The 17,239-nt window shown below is 49.2% G+C and overlaps 1 protein-coding gene across 1 annotated transcript in view; it reads right to left on the bottom strand.

Moving 5' to 3' along the window:
• Positions 1-17,239, bottom strand: part of CACNA1I (calcium voltage-gated channel subunit alpha1 I) — a 113,767-nt gene that overhangs the window by 28,612 nt on the left and 67,916 nt on the right. Inside the window, exons 9-22 of the mRNA XM_039488959.1 lie at positions 14,473-14,624; positions 13,483-13,668; positions 12,633-12,750; positions 11,887-12,042; positions 11,467-11,557; positions 9,391-9,593; positions 7,774-8,193; positions 6,922-7,022; positions 5,203-5,326; positions 4,162-4,230; positions 3,175-3,359; positions 2,594-2,720; positions 1,437-1,562; positions 712-801 (exon numbers count right to left, since the gene is read on the bottom strand). Of these exons, the coding sequence (XP_039344893.1) occupies positions 712-801; positions 1,437-1,562; positions 2,594-2,720; positions 3,175-3,359; positions 4,162-4,230; positions 5,203-5,326; positions 6,922-7,022; positions 7,774-8,193; positions 9,391-9,593; positions 11,467-11,557; positions 11,887-12,042; positions 12,633-12,750; positions 13,483-13,668; positions 14,473-14,624 (2,148 nt within the window). The remainder of the gene's footprint in view (positions 1-711; positions 802-1,436; positions 1,563-2,593; positions 2,721-3,174; positions 3,360-4,161; positions 4,231-5,202; positions 5,327-6,921; positions 7,023-7,773; positions 8,194-9,390; positions 9,594-11,466; positions 11,558-11,886; positions 12,043-12,632; positions 12,751-13,482; positions 13,669-14,472; positions 14,625-17,239) is intronic.

Genomic DNA, 17,239 nt, shown 5'->3' with positions numbered 1-17,239 from the left:
GTTGGGCTGAGGGTGAATAAATTGCACCTCTAAGGTGCAATGGAGGAAACCCTGAAAGGTGAGGGGTGCCTGAAACCACGTGTCAGTCAGGATCAAGTAGAAAGGAGGGCTTGAGTTTCTAGGTTTCTCATCACTCAAGGTTTTAAAAGACCAACAGCACTTCTAATGCTGAGAACAGAGGGTAAGGGTAGTATCTTCACGGCCATTCAGTCCTCTGTCGCTGCAGCCTTCGCCAGGGGCCTGACCCTGCATTACTCAAGTCAATATGAGTTTTGGACACCATTAGGACTTAGCTGCAGGGACAGAGAATCCCAGTTTATAAGCAATTAGAGGAACCAACTGTAAATCAGGTGGGTGCACCATGTCAAGAAAGACATGGGTGACTGCTGCTGTGAAGATACCACAAGATACATAAGGACCCAGCCTGCACAACTTCCCCAGCTGAATAAAGGACAAGAGCTACAATGAATGCCCACCTGGCTAATCACTTCCAAACATGCCTCCCTGTGTACGCAGAACCATGGCCCTGACCCACCAGTAATAACGAAAGTGAAGAGAAGGGGCTTGCGGATGGGAGAGGGTCAGAGCAATGCTATAAAATGCTATTGGGTGGAGAGGAAGTACCAAAAGCTGGCTGATATAGCATGCTTCCAACTTCCTGCCTGAAGGAGGTCTAGATGGCATGATCAGTTCGGAAGGAAGTGTCTATACCTGCTGGTCAACAGCCACAGCATCTAGTCCATTATACATAATATTGACCCAACCATCTTTGGAGGCCAGAACGAAGAGGGACATCAGGGCCTGGAACACAACAGAAACACGTCAGACACGGAGCATCTGTGTGCGGTGGAGTGTGGATGGTTCAGGTTTTAAGTTCTTAGGCACAAAACATAATTAAAACTCAAAGTGTTATCCTCCAAGTACTTGTCATCTGCATAACTACTAACAGATGGGAGAGGGCTCAAAGCTGCAATCATTTACATGCAACGCCAATGGAAGGTGCACCTGTGCAAGTGCAGGCAGGATTCACTCCTAAGCATGGGTCAGGAACCAGGTATTACATGTTGAGGGAGCTCAGGGGCTAGCAAGAAGAGGCACTCCTAGGAGAGTGTAAGGAAAAGCAGCCCCCTGCCTCCCATCCCCTGGCTTCACGTGAGTTGCTTGAGCTGTTACATCCCCCTTTCCACCCCTTCAGCATGGAAGCTGCATCCTTACATGAGTTACTCTGCTTTAACCCAGACACCCATGTCTAACCAGCATCCATCCCCCGACCCCCCCGTTCACATGACTGCTGCCTCTGGCCCAGAGTGTGTTCTGGAACACTCCACCCTTCCCCTCGAAATGAGTGAATGTGGCCTTGGCGGGAGAGACCCAAAGGGGCAAAGCACAGCCCAGGTTCACCTGAGAGGAGGGGGCTTGGAGGGTCCCGCACGTACCTGTCCAAGGTTGTCAAAGTTGTACTTCTGGTGTACCCACTTGTAATTGGCGGCCACACAGTCAGACCTGTTGGTGATGTTACGGATGTCAACCCCGAGGCAGTGGTAGAACTTCCCCTTGAAGAGCTATAAGATGGAAGTGACTTGGTCAGGGAGTCTCATTCAGACTTCCTCAGTGTCAGGGGACAAAGAGCAATAGGAAGCGCCTCAGAGTAGGAGCGGGACGTGGAGCCTTTCGCCTCTCTGTCAATGACTATAATCTTGCCCTGGGTCAGCAGTGACTGAAAGTCCTCCCACTCTGACAGCCATGTGGTAGCCTGCTGGGGTTGGATTGGAACCAATGACCTAGAGATGAAATGCCCCATGTCCAATCCCCCAGAGCCATCCGCTCCCTCAGATGGCTGCTAAGTGTACTGAAGGGAAAACGATCTCTTGTGAGAGCAAAGACCCAGAAAAATATCGCCTACTTCTCCGATATCTTTAAATAAAGGGACACTGATGCGATTTTTCTGCCCCAGGCTCCTTTCCATATGGAGGGTACTGGATTGCGCATTTGTACAGGCTCATCAGAACAGTCTGCATACAGACTAAGTATAGCACATTCTCTGAGATGGAAGTAACACCCACTCCAGCACTCCTCTGCAGCACAAGCCTAAAATAAGGAGGATTAACCTCCCCCTGCCTGCCTCCCCCCACCCCCATCACATTGTGGGTGGATTTAGTGCTTGGAGTGAAAGGGAGAGAAAGAACTGCCTAGAGCCAGGCATCGCGCAGGCCCCTGTGCAGCTGCCCCAGCTGACACTGCTCTGTCAGTGCATCACTGTCATGACCTGCAGTATGCCCAGCTGCTACTCCACTCCTGGGCCTTCTCTACAGCTCTGCTAATGCTGCGATCTGAATATCAGTCTCTACTGTTGAAAGACATCAGCACTGACCCCACCTGCCACTGCCAAAGGCTTAAGAATCATTATGATGAGAACCACACAAAGGAGGACAGAGTGGGGCAGAGGATCAGGCAGGTGTCCTGGGATGCCTGACCCTCCCCCCAGACAGAACTCCATCTGCTTATCTGCTTAACTGTGTCTGCATTACGCTTCCTACCTGGCAGTACAGTGTCGAGCGCGTTGTGGGTGCTTGATAGACAACAACAACCCTACCTGCACACCCAGGATGCCAAAGATGATGAAGAAGGCACAGCAAATGAGGACAATGTTCCCAATGGGTTTGAGGGATGAGATGAGTGTCTCCACCACCAGCTTCAGGCCTGGGGCACGGCTGATGACCCTGGAAGGGATGGAGAGTGAGGGGGTGACACAGAGAGATGGCGGAGTTCTTTCTTCCCCTGTGTTTTCAGAATCAGACAACACTGGCATCCCAGATATCATGGTGCAGCTATCATCCAGTGGAGAGCATGCTCTCCCCTAGGCCTGAATGCCGTGGGTTTGAGTCCCTCACAGCAGGACTTGGGCGCGTTACCTAATGAGGATACTGCAGTGACTACCTTAGGGGCTGGAGAAGAAGCTGCACAGTTAAGAGAAACATCCCTGTGGAGAGGACACTACACAACACTCTCGTCCCTAGTAGGATGTTCCTTCAGCCCTTTTCTGATGCACAGCCCTGTCTCTCCATAAAGCATGTTCTAATACTGGCACTGTGTGGGAGCCATTCCTGGGTGGATAGAGGAAGGGACAAAGTGAGAGAGGATGGAAGGCTAGGAATTTGCCCATGGGGTTCTCACCTGAGAGGACGTAGGGTGCGCAGCAGTCGGAGGACCCGGAGCACCCCCAAAATTTTAGCTCCTCCAGCAGAGGCCACTGAGACCACAATGTCAATGAGGGACACAAAGACCAAGAAGCCATCTAGGATGTTCCAGCTGCTGCGGAGATAGGCCTGCTCCCCAAAATATAGGCCTAGAGAGACCACCTACAGGAGAGGAGAGGGGGGAGAGCATGGGGAGTTAAACTCTCCACCATCCAGAGGGGAAGGTACTTAATAACTCAATAGCAACAGGTAAAGAAGCAATGAGGACCCATCTTTCACCCTTCTATTACACTCATCTCCTTTCTCAGAAAAGACCCACAGTCTGTGAAGTAAAAATGGAGATACGGATGGCACAGAAATCAAATGCTGGAGTGCAAATGTTCTGGAAAAAACAATAAAGATCCACCAAAGCCTTGATGAAGTCCTCTCCCCTCTCAAACTATATCTGCTCCACTCCCCCAAGCACTACCACACTGGAGGGAGATGGTGATGTTCAGAGGATATGACAAGGTGCGTGCAGTCAGAAGATAAGGGTGCTCCTTCATGCTCTTCTGGTGACTTTATGTAAATCACTTAATCCAAATTTTTCAAACTCGAGTATGTAAAATTAAGCACCTAAATCCATATCCAGACACTTAAATAAGTGGTTTGCTTTTCAGAGCTGCTGAACACCAGCAGACGCTACCGAAGTCAATGGAATCTGTGAATGCTCATCACCTCTGAAAACCAGGTCCCTTGTTTAGATGTCTAAACGGTGTTTAATTTCATGCATCCAAATCTGAAAATGAGATTCAAACCCAACGGTTGGACATGCCCCTACCATGACAGAGTTCACGAGGAGTGGGTGGACCTCCTTGGAAGACTGAAGGATGGATGGACTGTAGAGGATGGATGGATGGGTAGAAGGCAGATGTGTTGGGCCCATGACACATGGGAAAAGGCTGACTGTCTCCAGGTGACTTACCTTTAGTGTCATCTCAGCTACGAAGATTGCCGTGAAAATGTAGTTGGATACAGTGAGAAAGATTCTCTCCTAGAAAGAACAGAAAAAAGCCCCTAAAACACTGAGAGACATTTCCACATTTCTGTGAATTTACTAAATCCTCTGTTATGAACTTGACAAATTTCACTGTCTCGTGAAGGTGGGAGTGAGAGCACTGGCTACAGCCAAGGGCACATACTGAACAACCTTCATCCCACCTGTCTCAGCTAATGCACCTCAGTCCTGACCTTCAGTGTTCCCTGCTACTCCAATCTTGCAACTCCCACACAGCTCTGCTAATGCACTGCAATAGTGATCTGCAGCATCTGCTGCTAATCCAGCTATGGAGACTTTCATCACCTTGCAATGCGACATGATGCTGACTGGCAGCCCAGCCCTGTCACCCCACTCTTGGACCTCTCCTGAGCCCAGACTTCACCTAACTGTGGTGTCATTTGGCGATGTGGACTCAGCAGAGACGCTCAAAAAGCCATGTCAGCTGTGACCTCTGTTAAGAATGAATTGAGGAGAACCGAGAATATATTCACCCACTGAAGCACACCAGCCTCTCCCCAACCACGGCACCCAGATCCACATTCAAAGCCAATGCAGAAGCAGCACATTTGAATCCTGACACGCCATTCCCACTGGGACACTGCTACATAGCCAGGTTACCACCCTCTTTTAGTTTCATGGTCCCTGGCTATTTGACTCCCATTGGCAAGCCACGTCCCAACCATGAGGCCTGGAGGGACCCTTCTGCCTTCTACGACAAAGGAAGCTACTCCTGAGAAAGAAGGATTATACTATTTTAAGGCCTTGAAAAGGAGGCAAGCAGGCCTCTTATTCTATACAGAGAAATCACGGAGGGGGGGGTGTGTGTCTGGGGGATGGGGGTTACTCTCCAGCGCTGGGGGTTATCCAGAGCCTATGCAATGCCCAGAGAATTAATGAACTTTGCCCACCACACCCCTCCAGGGGTTGTGTTGAGACAAAAAAGGCCGAGGGTGCAAGTTTTCTCACCGTGCTCCGATGCTCAATCTGCGGTCTCTCCAGGGCAATGGTGATGCAGTTCAGGAAGATGAAGGCCAGAACAACGTAGTCAAAGAGCTTGTGAGCAATGATGGTTTGGCAGAGGATGCGGAACCTGCAAGAGAGTTCCAAAAGGACACATGTGCCTGAGGTGAAATTAAATTTGGTATGGCGGGGAATGGGGAGAGAGGGAGAGTTCTGCCTGAAATGTAACATTCTCTCGTGTAAAATCAGCTGCCCTGTTGTGCACATTACCAGACTGGAAAGGAGACACGTTTGTTCAGGGAGGAACCGTCTTTTTGTTCGGTGTTTGTACAGCACCTAGCACAATGGGGTCCTGCTCCATGACTGGGCTTACCTCAATGCAAGTAATAATAATTCTCTAAACAGCTCCTCCTGAGAAACCACCTGCATTTGGAAGGACCTTATCCCCTAAGCTCTGTCTGTCTATCCTAGTTATTTATATGCCCCCCCATCACCACAGTACTTTTATTTCTTTCTCCTCACAACACCTTGGTGAGGTAGGGCAGAGCTGTTATCCCCATTTTACAGATGGGGAAGCTGAGGCACAGGGAGGCTAAGTGACTTACCCAAAGTCACAGAGGAAATCTGTGGTGGAGCAAGGAATTGAACCTTGGTCTCCCAAGTCCCAGAGACAGGCCTAAAGCCCCGCACCACACCACCCTTCCTCTCTAAGTTCTGCTCCCACGGGGTGATGATGAGTCACAATCTTTAACCCACCCCCCAACTTAGAATTTCCTATCATGCTATGCCTGTGCTGGGATTACCAGAGTGTTCTAGGAATCAAACTCCCTTGTGCTGCTGGCTGATGAGGAATCACTGCCATGAAAATAGATGACTAGTTCTATTGCCACAGGAATTAGCCCTCCAGCTTCTCTAAAAGTCGCCAGAACCAATACAATAGGTAGGAGATCAGCACGTGCAGCCAAGATTCATCTTCCAACAGTTATGATGAACCCCTCTTGTCTCCATGAGCTGTTACCGTGTGGTGCAGCATGCTGATAGCTGGTGATAAACACTGTTTCCTCCTGGTGGAAGGAGGAGTTCTTCTAATATTTATTTTGTTAAGTGCAGTGAATACTAACTTTGCCTAAACAGTGTGGCAGGATTGCTAATAAGTCACCTCTGTGGCCTCTAATGCAATGGGGCCCACTCTTGTGCCACCAGAGACATTGCCAATGGCATAGATTAGTTAATAATACATTCTTTATCTTTTTTGGTCAGAGTTAGTATTCTCTGCCTTGCCTTAAGTTACACTGAAGAAAAACGGAGCATTCCCCTGTAAGGAAAACAACAGTAGACCTTTCAGGATTCCCCTTCTCTACCCCCACCTTAGGGACCAAACAAGAGTTGGGTGGAGACGCTGTGACTGGAAGCAACAAAATCGTTCCCATCTTGAAAGTTTAAAGCTGCAGGCAGGGCCAGCTCCCGGGGTTTTGCCGCCCCAAGCAGCGGGGGGAACTGTGATCGCGATCGGCGAGGCAATTCGGCAGCGGGTCCTTCCTTCCGCCGAATTGCTGCCGAAGAGCCGAACGTGCCGCCCCTCTTCATTGGGCGCCCCGGGCACCTGCTTGCTGTGCTGGTGCCTGGAGCCGGCCCTGGCTGCAGGCTCAGCATTCAACCCACATACGAGGCTGCTGCAACAGGATTATACTAAACTACCCCTCCACTGACAATATTGGGACGAACCTGTTTTGTGGAGAGAAGAGGTAGATGGACCAATCCTCCCGTATCTCACACCAGTCTGGCTTGTAGACGTCCATCATCTTCTGGATGCGGAAACACAGGCTCTGCAGGACACAAGGGAATGGGGTTGTCACTGGCCACCTCCCCACTTCACTGAGAAGTCCAATCTATCTTTTTTCTTTAAACCTAAAATACCAGTAACTTGGATACATTACCTCCCCAGATCCTCCTCTCTCTGCCCTGACCCCACATGAGGAAATGAGCTGATGTCATAGTCACAGGGGGAGTGATGAGGCAGGTGGAAAATTCATTGGGACGGCTATTCCATAAGCCTGTTTTCCTCCCAGAAGGAAGAATATCAAGATTCACTTCTGACTCCTTAAAACTGAGCCTGATGCTAGCCTGTACTCTGCTGTGGAACGCTGACACTGACGCTGCCCAGCGCGCACTGGATCTTTGTACCAGCACTACCCACGAACCTCAGGGAAAGTGGAGTTAGAGTATTGGGTCCACAGCCTAACCAATGAGCCTAAGGCAGAATGGGCATCTACTGGCATCTTTCCTCCTAAGTGAAGTCATTTTATACAATGAAAACTTCTGCTAAAATCTCCATTGCCCCTGACCCCACTGAAGTGTCACAGTAATCTCTTCAGTTCTGGACACTGGAGCCTTGGAGGCTGACTAAGAAGCAGCACTCTGGTCTTCTTCTGCTTGAGGCTCTGAGAGACCTCAGGCTGGCCCATAGGGATTCTACAATCTGCTCTTGCCCTGAGCATAACTCACCTCCCATCTCTTGTGATTGCTGTCCCCCTTGTAAGCCCTTGGTGCTCCTTTGGTGAAGCCCCCTGTACTCACATAGTCTATCTCCTCCTCGTCCTCTCCACGTTCCTTGCGGTTGTCCATCTTCGGGAAAATCTCCTTAGCGATATTGGGCATTTTGCCATTGCAGTCCTGGTGCTCGCTGGTGCCCAGAGCCACACCCACCTTCCTCGCTGCCCTGTGACTGGATGGGACTGATGACGTCAGCTCCACCAGATCACAGGAATCTTTGGTGTCCAGAGAGAGCGTCCGCCGGTGATGAGGGGCCCTTCCCATTCCCTCTCGTTCTCCATCTGCCACCCTTTGTCTTTCCCCAGACAGCAGAGATTCATGCTCGGCAGACGGAGGCTTGTGTTTTAGGCTGTGTCCCCGAGCCAGGCTGTTCCAGCTGGAGCGACGGCTCCCCCAGGTCCCGCTGCGGCCCCATGCACCATAATGAGAACTGCGAGAGCTAGACTGTAAGAGAGGGAGACAGCGATTCAGTGACTTGGGTCACAGGGAAGATGGGGCATCAGTAGTTTAGATCAAAGACTCACCCTTGGGGCCCCTAAATCTCCTAATACAAGATTACAAAGCCCTGCTCTCCCACCCCTCCAGGAGAGGCATTTTGTGAACTCAAAGGTGACCTCTAAATCTGGCATCCAATTAATTATTATTATTATTATTATTAATTAATAATTCTTAATTGGTCACTGTCATATTTATTTTATAGCCCCAGCTGTGTGCCAGGCACTTTACAGATAAGCTAAGTTAGAAAGCAAAGGGCTTGTGTAGTCATTTACAGCAGTGGAAAGTGGTACAAAATCAGGCAGGTAGCATTTTGCACTTGCTTTGCACTAGTGCAGAAGGAACAGGGTGATGGATAAACCCAGCCCATGGTCCTTGCCTCAAAGAGCTTACAATCTAAATGAGAGGAGAAAGCAAGAGCTATGGGTTTGAGGGTCTCAGCCTAGTCCTCCCCATCACCAAATCTCAACACCAATTGTTACCGGCAGCCATCTCTGCTCAGGAGAAACAAAGGACTGGGATAGCAGGGTATGCCGCACGTCAGAACTGAGGTGCACCAGTAAAGCTGTGTGTTGGTGGCTGAAGCGCTCAATGACTGAACTAACAGGACAGGATCAAAGTGCACTGGCAGAACTGTGAGTGATGGTTGTCTGGAGGAACAGATAGGGGTGGCAGGCCTAGGACAGGAAAAGGTGCTGCAGGTCAAGGTTTTGATTTTCACCTGAACTAAGGGCTCCAGAAACTTCCGCAGGTAGAGGACCTATTAGGTCTGATATTACCCATCCTTTCCTAATGGCAGAAGCTCCCCATGTGTTTTTTATGTTACCGAGGAGGCAGGGCATCATAATTCCATGCTCTGTGCTCCAGAACTACAGTGGAGGGCTAAGAGGTCAATGCACATTTCATTCTGGAGGGAAGACTACAGAGGAGATAACAAGGCAGTTGAATCCTACGCCCAGTCATGGTGGAATATGGATTGAGAAATTGGAAATTGCGACCACCTCAGGCTAAATGGAGACAGGCAACAAGCTTCTGTAAGTTTCCAGTAGGGGTAGACCCCCGATGGAATTCCAAGATGGTGGCACTGAGACAGTGGATCCCCTGGGTTTCAGATGAAGTATGTTACTCGTGGTTCTACTCACTCACCAGTGACCTCTGGTCGTAGGTCATTCTCCCCAGTGACATCACACTGCTCTTCCTGGAACCCAGGGCAATGAGGATCTGGTCTGGCTGCAGGGAATTCCGGGCAGAACTTGTGACCCCACCAGCTGCCACTGGCTGGTTGGAAGAAGGTAGGGTGGGGTCAAGGTGTCCATTTGGGGTCATGGGAATTGCACAGAGCCTGGGATCTGAGCAGAAAAACACAGAGAGAAAGAAAGAGAGAAAAAGACATTCCTTTCCCTTCTGCAGTTTCCTCCTGCACCATACAGTGAATGTTTTAATGCTCAGTTTGTTTAGCCCTGTTAGAACCCAACATTGCTTCTTGGTGCTTTTTGGTTGTATGGAAAGGGTGGGTCAGGACAGTGATAGACTTGAGGCCATGTCCTCTCTCCCAAGCACTAGGTGCACTGATTCCTCAGAGTCCTTTGAACTACCTCTGCCTCTCAATGGGCATACCTCTAGGAGGCGAGGTGGGGTGCAGAAAAACAAAAGTGATGATGCAACTTGTCTTTCTCTCTACCCACCCCCTAGCATCTTCTCTTCCTTGTCTCTTCTCCCTGCCCCTTTGGGCAGTGCTGGCAGCATTCCCTCTCCTCTGGCTTTGGAGGGGGAAGGGTGTTTCATACAACAGCTTTCACCTAGCTGAGTCCACTTGCTCAGCCTCCTTCGCTCTAATGGACCCAGAGGAGGGAGTGTGCCTACAAGAGAGCTCTGCTTAAGCCCAGGCAGAGCCAGTGGTGAGCTGATCAGATAACCTTCCCTGCAGACTCACGCTGCGAGGCTCGTGCCTGGGAGCACGTGAGGGAGACAGTGCCCCCATTGCTAGAATTAGGGGGCAGTCATCCACACATCTGAAACAAATGCTACGACTGTGAGACCAGCAGCCATTGAATATTTTAGGCATGTTCCTTGCTCTTCTCAGATCAGTTTGTTGGGCTGAGACACTGAGGGGTGGCTTGAGACTCACTGGGGCCCAGATCCACCAAAAACTGTGTGGCCTCCTTGGAAATCCTTTATCTTTCTCCAAATTCCCATGCACACACTCTTCCTCCCAGTCTGCTTTGAATTCTCACTGACTCACTGCTGCACTGGCCCCATCACTGCTCACAGACCTTAAGGATCCAGCAAACTTGCTTTAATTTGCTCCTGCGGGGTGCCAGGGAGAGGCACAGATGGGAGAAAGAAGAGATCAAAATATTCTTCATAATGTGATATGCTGCTCTTTTCTATTAGATTCATAGATATTAAAGCCAGAAGGAAACATTTTGATCGCCTAGTCTGACCTCCTGTATAACACAGACCATCATAGGCTCTGACTTCCCCTCTGCCCGGTGAGTGCTTCCCCTCCAGCCCCGGAGCACTCACGCAGTTGGTGCCTATGCCAATGGTTAATTATCCTCACTCTTAGAAATGTGCCCCTTATTTCTAGTCTGAATTTGTCCACAGCTTCAGCTTCCACCCATTGGATCTCATTATGCCTTTTCCTGCTAGATTAAAGAGCCATCTACCATCAGAAATCTTTTCCCTCTGTACACGCTTGTAGACCATGATCAAGTCACCTCTTAACCTTCTCTTGGATAAACTAAATCATTTAGCGTCCTTCCTTTCTCACTATGAGGCATGTTTTCTAGACCTCAAATCATTCTTGTAGCTCTTTTCTGAATCCTTTCCAATTTAAGTGTAGACACCAGAACTGGACACAGAATTCCAGCAATGGGCTCACCAATGCTGTATGCAGATGTAGTAATGCCACCCTGCTCCTACTAGATGCAATATCTCCTACCTGCTTTGCTATCCAAGGATCATATTTGTTCTCTTAGCTACAGCATTACAGAATTTTGCCATGGCTCTAATTTTTGCAAGTGACTGCAAGCTGACAATGACTTTAAAACAAAGAAAACTGCATAAAACTGCATTGCCATGAAAGTGCTTTAGGCAGGGCCAAAGCATTCTGGTCCCACCTTGGAAAGAAGAATGAGATTTTAGGGAGATTTGCACATTTACATTTTTCACCCAGCTGCTGGTAGGAAAAGCGCAAACGAGGTGGGATGATCCACTGACCTGAGCCATCCCGGCTGTCCAGGAATTTGTCAAATTCCTCCATGTTCGATGAACTCTGATCTTCATCCGAGTACGACCGGTTGGCATCACCCTGGAATGGAAAAATCAAAGTAAAGGTCTCTGATTCATGAGCCCCCCAGGGGAAAGGATTCTGTTCCCTCTGATTGTCTGTTGCCACAGATGATAGAGAAATCCCTGTGTGGTCTGCAAGGGCTTAGTTGCTGAACTCCTGGACCATGGATGGGGACTGAGTCACCTTTACAGGGTGCATAAGATGGTGTGGAAATTGTTAACCCCCTCCTCCATATCAGTGGAGGAAAGGGAATGTCATAACTGGAATGTCATAACTTGGGATCCCCTCCTCGTCCCCTCAGGCCATCTCCCTCATCTGCACCTCACCTCCATGGAGTGGCCACTCACCTCAGCCTGGAAGCCCTCCACCAGGATAGCCACCAGCAGATTGAAGAGGACATAGTTGCCAAAGGTCATGAGGGCCACGAAGTAAAGGGATGCCCATGGTGAGGTGGAGGCCATGCCATTATACAGCACAACATTCCAGTCCTCCTGGGTCAGGATCTGCAAGATAGAAGAGAGGCAGCGTGAACCCCCTCGAGCAAAGTGAGCGTGAGAGGGATTACAGAGGAAGGAGGCTGCATTAATGAGCAGTGAGAGGAAAATCATCTGACCACCACATGCCTATTGCAGAGTGAGGCTCCCCCATCTTCTCCCAACATCCCACCCCAGGTGCCTAATGATTGCCATCTGTGAACATGGTCCATCTCTCTCGCCGTGTCCGTGGCAATAGCTCAAGAGACCTCAGGCCAACAGGAAGAGACAAACACACACAAGCATAGTGTGCACACTACGGCGACAACATTAAACACAGGAGTTGCCCCAACAGCTCTGACCTTTCTAACTACCGCATCCTTCCATTGTCTTGTTGCTCCTGGGAGGTCGCAAAGATGTCAGCTGCTTGATTACAGTGTGTGTCTGTCGCTCCTCTCTCAGCATCACATGCTGGAGCCTCATGGGTTGGTTTTTGAGTCATCAGGAATGAGTGTAACATTCAGTTGTACAAACCTACAACTAATTCCTGATCCAATTCACTTTGAGACCCCCCTCCAATCCCATTGTCTGGCCTGCCCATGGAAGCTGTGTTGACTCACCTGGAACACAGTGACGATGGCCCAGAGCAGGGAGTCGAAATTCTTCCGGTCAGGGACAGTGTCTCCGGTGTCTGTCCGGAGGCTGAATTTGCACCCAAAGATGTGCATTCCCAGGATGCTGTTGGGTGGGGAAGAGGAGACGGTGTCCAATTTAAATATCTCTGCCACCAAAATGAGCTTGTTAGAGTGGTTCCCCTTTTTTCTTTCACAATCCAACCTGCTGCCACTTGTCACCAGAGTAAGGGATATAAAAATATAGCTAACCCATCAAGACCTACCAATGAAGGAGGGCAAGACACTGATCAGCCTCATATACCCTCTCCTTCCCCCTGCATCACCATAAGCAACAAGACCCCCAGCTTCTGGCTACTCCATCCAGTCCTGCCCCCACGGCCGCTATCTCCACCATTCTCTCTTGTTCCATTGCCTGTCTCCACCCACTTCTAGCTTATCTGCATTGTCTGCTGTGAAATATTGCCAGCTGCTCCACACCACAATTCTGTAATAGTTAGTGGGGGGAAAGGGAAGAGTCAGACTATTCCCTGCAGTGAACAGCAGTTCACTGACAGAATTCGCCTTTTCTAATGGAAATCCAGATCAGCACACTCCCTAGCTGGCAAAGTTTCTCCACCCCCCACCAAGCCTCTACATGTGAACACCTGAGGACCAGATCCTCAGCTGACACAGTCAATTTACACCAGCTGAGGATCTGTCTCTGAAAACTAACCAAGTTCCTCTTGATGGCTAAAGTAAAGACTTGGGCGGGTTGAGTCACAAAGAGATTGGCGCCAGGGTTTGTATATGCCCTGTGATGCCTCCTCAAATTGCTCTGAAGACAACACCTCCTCACCTGAATATAAAGATGAAGAGCATAAGGAGCATACAGAAGGTGGCCACATTGTCCATGGTCTTCATCAGCACCACCAGCTGGCGTCGCAGAGCAGGCATGAAACGCACAAGCTTCAGCACCCGCAGGAGGCGGAAAGTTCTCAGCACTGACAGCCCCCCATCTGACTGGCCAATGATCTCCCAGATGCTGTGGCCCAGAGACACAAAGGAGGAGAGAGAAAGTTGGACAAGGAGAGAAGCAGACGGAAAGGGACAAAGAAAGATAGTGGTAGAAAAACAGGAAAAAGGTAGTGAGAGAGGGAGAGAGAACTCTTTCACCAATGCAGCATCTGTGTGTGTAAAAGAGAGAATCTGTGTGAACTGAGAGAGTGTAAAAGAGAGAATTCTGTGTGAATCAAGTGTGTGTGTTGGTAGGGAGTGAGTGAGAGTGTGTGTGTGTGCGTGTGCGTGCGCACAAAAATCTGTGTGTAAAAGAGAATCTGAATCAGATGTGTGTATGCAGTGTACATTTTGTATGTATATGTCTGTAAAACTGCATTTCTTGCTGGGGACAATTGAAGTGCTGCTCAGCTACTCAGGAGTTTTCAAATGCTGCATCATAAGGACCTAGCTGGAAAGCTCCTTTCTAATACTTTGCACTTCTAAAGCATTTTTCATCCAAGTATCTCAAAATGCTTTACATGCACCAATTAATTAAGCCTCACAGACTTCTGATGTAGATAACTATTATTATCCCCATTTTACAGAGGGGAAAACTGAGGCACAGAAAGGTTACGTGACTTGCCCAAGGTCAGTGAGTCAGTGTTTGAGCTGGGAATAAAATCTAGATCTCCTGATTCTTTGCCTTGTGCATTAACCATGCTTTCTCTCATATTTTAACTAATTAAAAAGCTGAAGCAGGAATGGCACAACATAGTTCAGGCACCGATCTGCCTCTCTGTATCTGCACCTCAGTATCCCCAGCCTGGTCTCCCTATTTTGGGGTCATCACCTGATGATGACAATGATGCTGTCGAAGATGTTGTAGGGATTGCGGAGGTAATCAAAGAGGCCAAACGCGGCGAGTTTCAGGATCATCTCCAGGGCAAACATGCTGGTGAACACAACATTGCTGATCTCCAAGATGTTGGTCAGTTCTTCTGGCTGCAGGAGTGGCAAAAGCAAGTATCAGAATCGGGCAAGATCTGAAAACATCACCTCAGAACCAAAGGATACCATTCTCGTACGGCACAGGGTTGTCCATGGATGGGAATCATGCGGGAAACGCTGATGACAGAGGGGACCAATGGTGCCATCTTTGGACTTTTCTATACTTAAAATGCTACAGTGACACAGCTGTGCCACTGTGGCACCTCAGTGCAGACACTACCTATACTGACAGAAAGGTTTTTCCATTGTGTAGGAACGCCACCTCTCTGAGAGGCAGCAGCTAGCTTGACAGAAGAATTTTTCAATCTACCTAGTACTGGGAGACTTAGGTCAGCTTAACTAAATGGCTCAAGGGTGTGGATTTTTCCACACTCCTCAGCGATGCAGTTATGATGACCTAATTTTCTAGTGTAGCCCAGACCTCAGTGTTCTCTTTCTCCTTTGTGTTTACACAGTCCCTCCCCACCAAGTTCCCAACTCTACCTCCCAACCTTCTCCCTGCCCCCTTTCCTTTCTCATTCCACACATCTGCCCTTTGGTCCCTTGTTTTCTCTCTTTTCTACCCCACTTTCCTCTCCCCCCTTCTCTCCCTCCTTTTCCTTGCCAGAATTCATTTGCTGGGCCTACTCTGGCAATTTTTTCTCATACCTTCCTCTTTGCAGTGGTCTAAGTAATTACCCAGGGGAATATCAGAGTGCATGAATAACGCATCAGCAATGAGGAGTAGCCTGTTAATGTCTAACAACAAGAGACAGAGAGAACAAGAGGGAATAAGAAACAGAGGGAAATGGACAATGAGGAAGAAAGAGGAAACTGGCGAGACAAAGGGAGAAATTCCCAAGAAACCATCAGGGCAAATGTGTCGGTAAAAGGAAATAATTAGTCCAGTCCAGGATATTTGCATCTACTGAATCCGTGACACCTTTTGCCACAGGTAATTCAGTTTCTTCCAGCCAAAGGGTGGTGTGTGTGGGAGAGAGAAAAAGAGAGAGAGAGCTTTAATGACTCAATCAGCTGAACAAGCCTGAACAAATTCAATTACTCCTCCTTTTGTTTTCAGAATTAATGGATGTTTCTTTGCTGTGCTCAGTTCTTGGAGGCCCCTCTGACAAGGCTGGGAAGGGGTCCAGCCTGTTTGCTCAGGAATGATTAAGTGGATGTTTATATGGCTGGGGGCTGAGCTGACACCATTGATGACAGATTCTTTCCATCCTCTCTCAGAAACAGGGTGTGGGGGGGAGGAGCCCTCCCCCCAGTTGATTATGATGGACTCACTTATATGTGTGGGTATTCTGGCTCCCCTCACTGGCTGAGTTGGAACTCCACTAGGCTAGCCAGCAAGGGGAATGGAAATAAACACAACAACGTCTAACACATTCCTGTCAGTAGGGGGCAGACTCTCTCTCTCTCTCTCTCTCTCTTTTGCTCTGTCACACATACTTCAATGAGACTTTAATGGCATGACAAGCAACCAAAGTGTCACCAACATGAAAGGAAAGTCAGACTCCTCATGTATATGTCAGTACAATCCATCCAGGGCCTGGTCTACACGTGAATAACATAACTGAAGTCGATGTACTTAGATTGACTTACTGTGGTGTCTTCACCGCAATGAGTCGACTGCTGCTGCTCCCCCGTCAACTCTGCCTGTGCCTCTCGCGGCGGTGGAGTACAGGAGTCGACGGGAGAGCGCTCAGAGGTCGATTTATCACGTCTAGACTAGACACAATAAATTGACTCCCGCTGGATCGATTGCTGCCCGCCGATCTGGCAGCTAGTATAGACATACCCCAGGATAGGGTTACATATCTGAAGTCTGATTCCACCCACGCTCCCCTCCCTTCCATCCCTAAAGGAGCAGCTCCCCCTAGTCCAGTCCTAGAGGGAACTGAAATGAGCAAGCCTAACACATTCTGTCCACCAGGGGGCAGCAGCATTCATTCTCTAGTGTACACAGGTCCCCTCCCACACACGTCAGGTGTCCATCACAGATCCACTTGGATCAGTCGGTCATGTGGCTAGCCTCTTCCTTCATGTGGGGCTGAGCTACCCATAAATGCCAGGTCATAATTCTGACATCACACAAAATTAGTGACAGAGAGACTGCTGGCGCCCCCTGGTGGTGATAAGAGAGGACAGGCACTTGTGAAATTAGGGGAGCCCATCGGAAATGGAGACGGGGACTCCACCCAGGCCTAAGCAAATGTTCTCCACTGAAGTCAGCACTGCCCCATGGTGCTCTGTGTGGAGGAGACTCATTGACTCACCTTTTTTATTGATGATGACAATGGCAGGGTTACTGTCCTTTTAAAGGAAAGGTGCTTAAATTAAGAAAATAATGGGGTCTCCTCCCTTCCCCACAGGCTGTACCAGCAGTACATTGGGGGAAGTGGTGCTCACACACACACACACAGTAATCCAGTTCTGGTTCTTGCCCTCCTGCCTCCTCCCACAGGCCGCTCCTAGAGTCCATTCCAGGAGGCACAAGAATCCAACTCTAATTGTTCTTATCCCAAGTAAATGAATGGACTGGAACCTGCTCCCAAGTCACTGTACCCTCCATGTCCTTTTCTAACTGAGATTTCATTCCGGTTACTGAAGCCAGCCCC

This window comes from Mauremys reevesii, linkage group 1 (assembly GCF_016161935.1).
Source record: "Mauremys reevesii isolate NIE-2019 linkage group 1, ASM1616193v1, whole genome shotgun sequence".
Taxonomy (NCBI): Eukaryota; Metazoa; Chordata; order Testudines; family Geoemydidae; genus Mauremys; species Mauremys reevesii.
The sequence above is the reverse complement of the archived record's forward strand: the minus strand, read 5'-3'. Positions and strand labels throughout refer to the sequence as shown.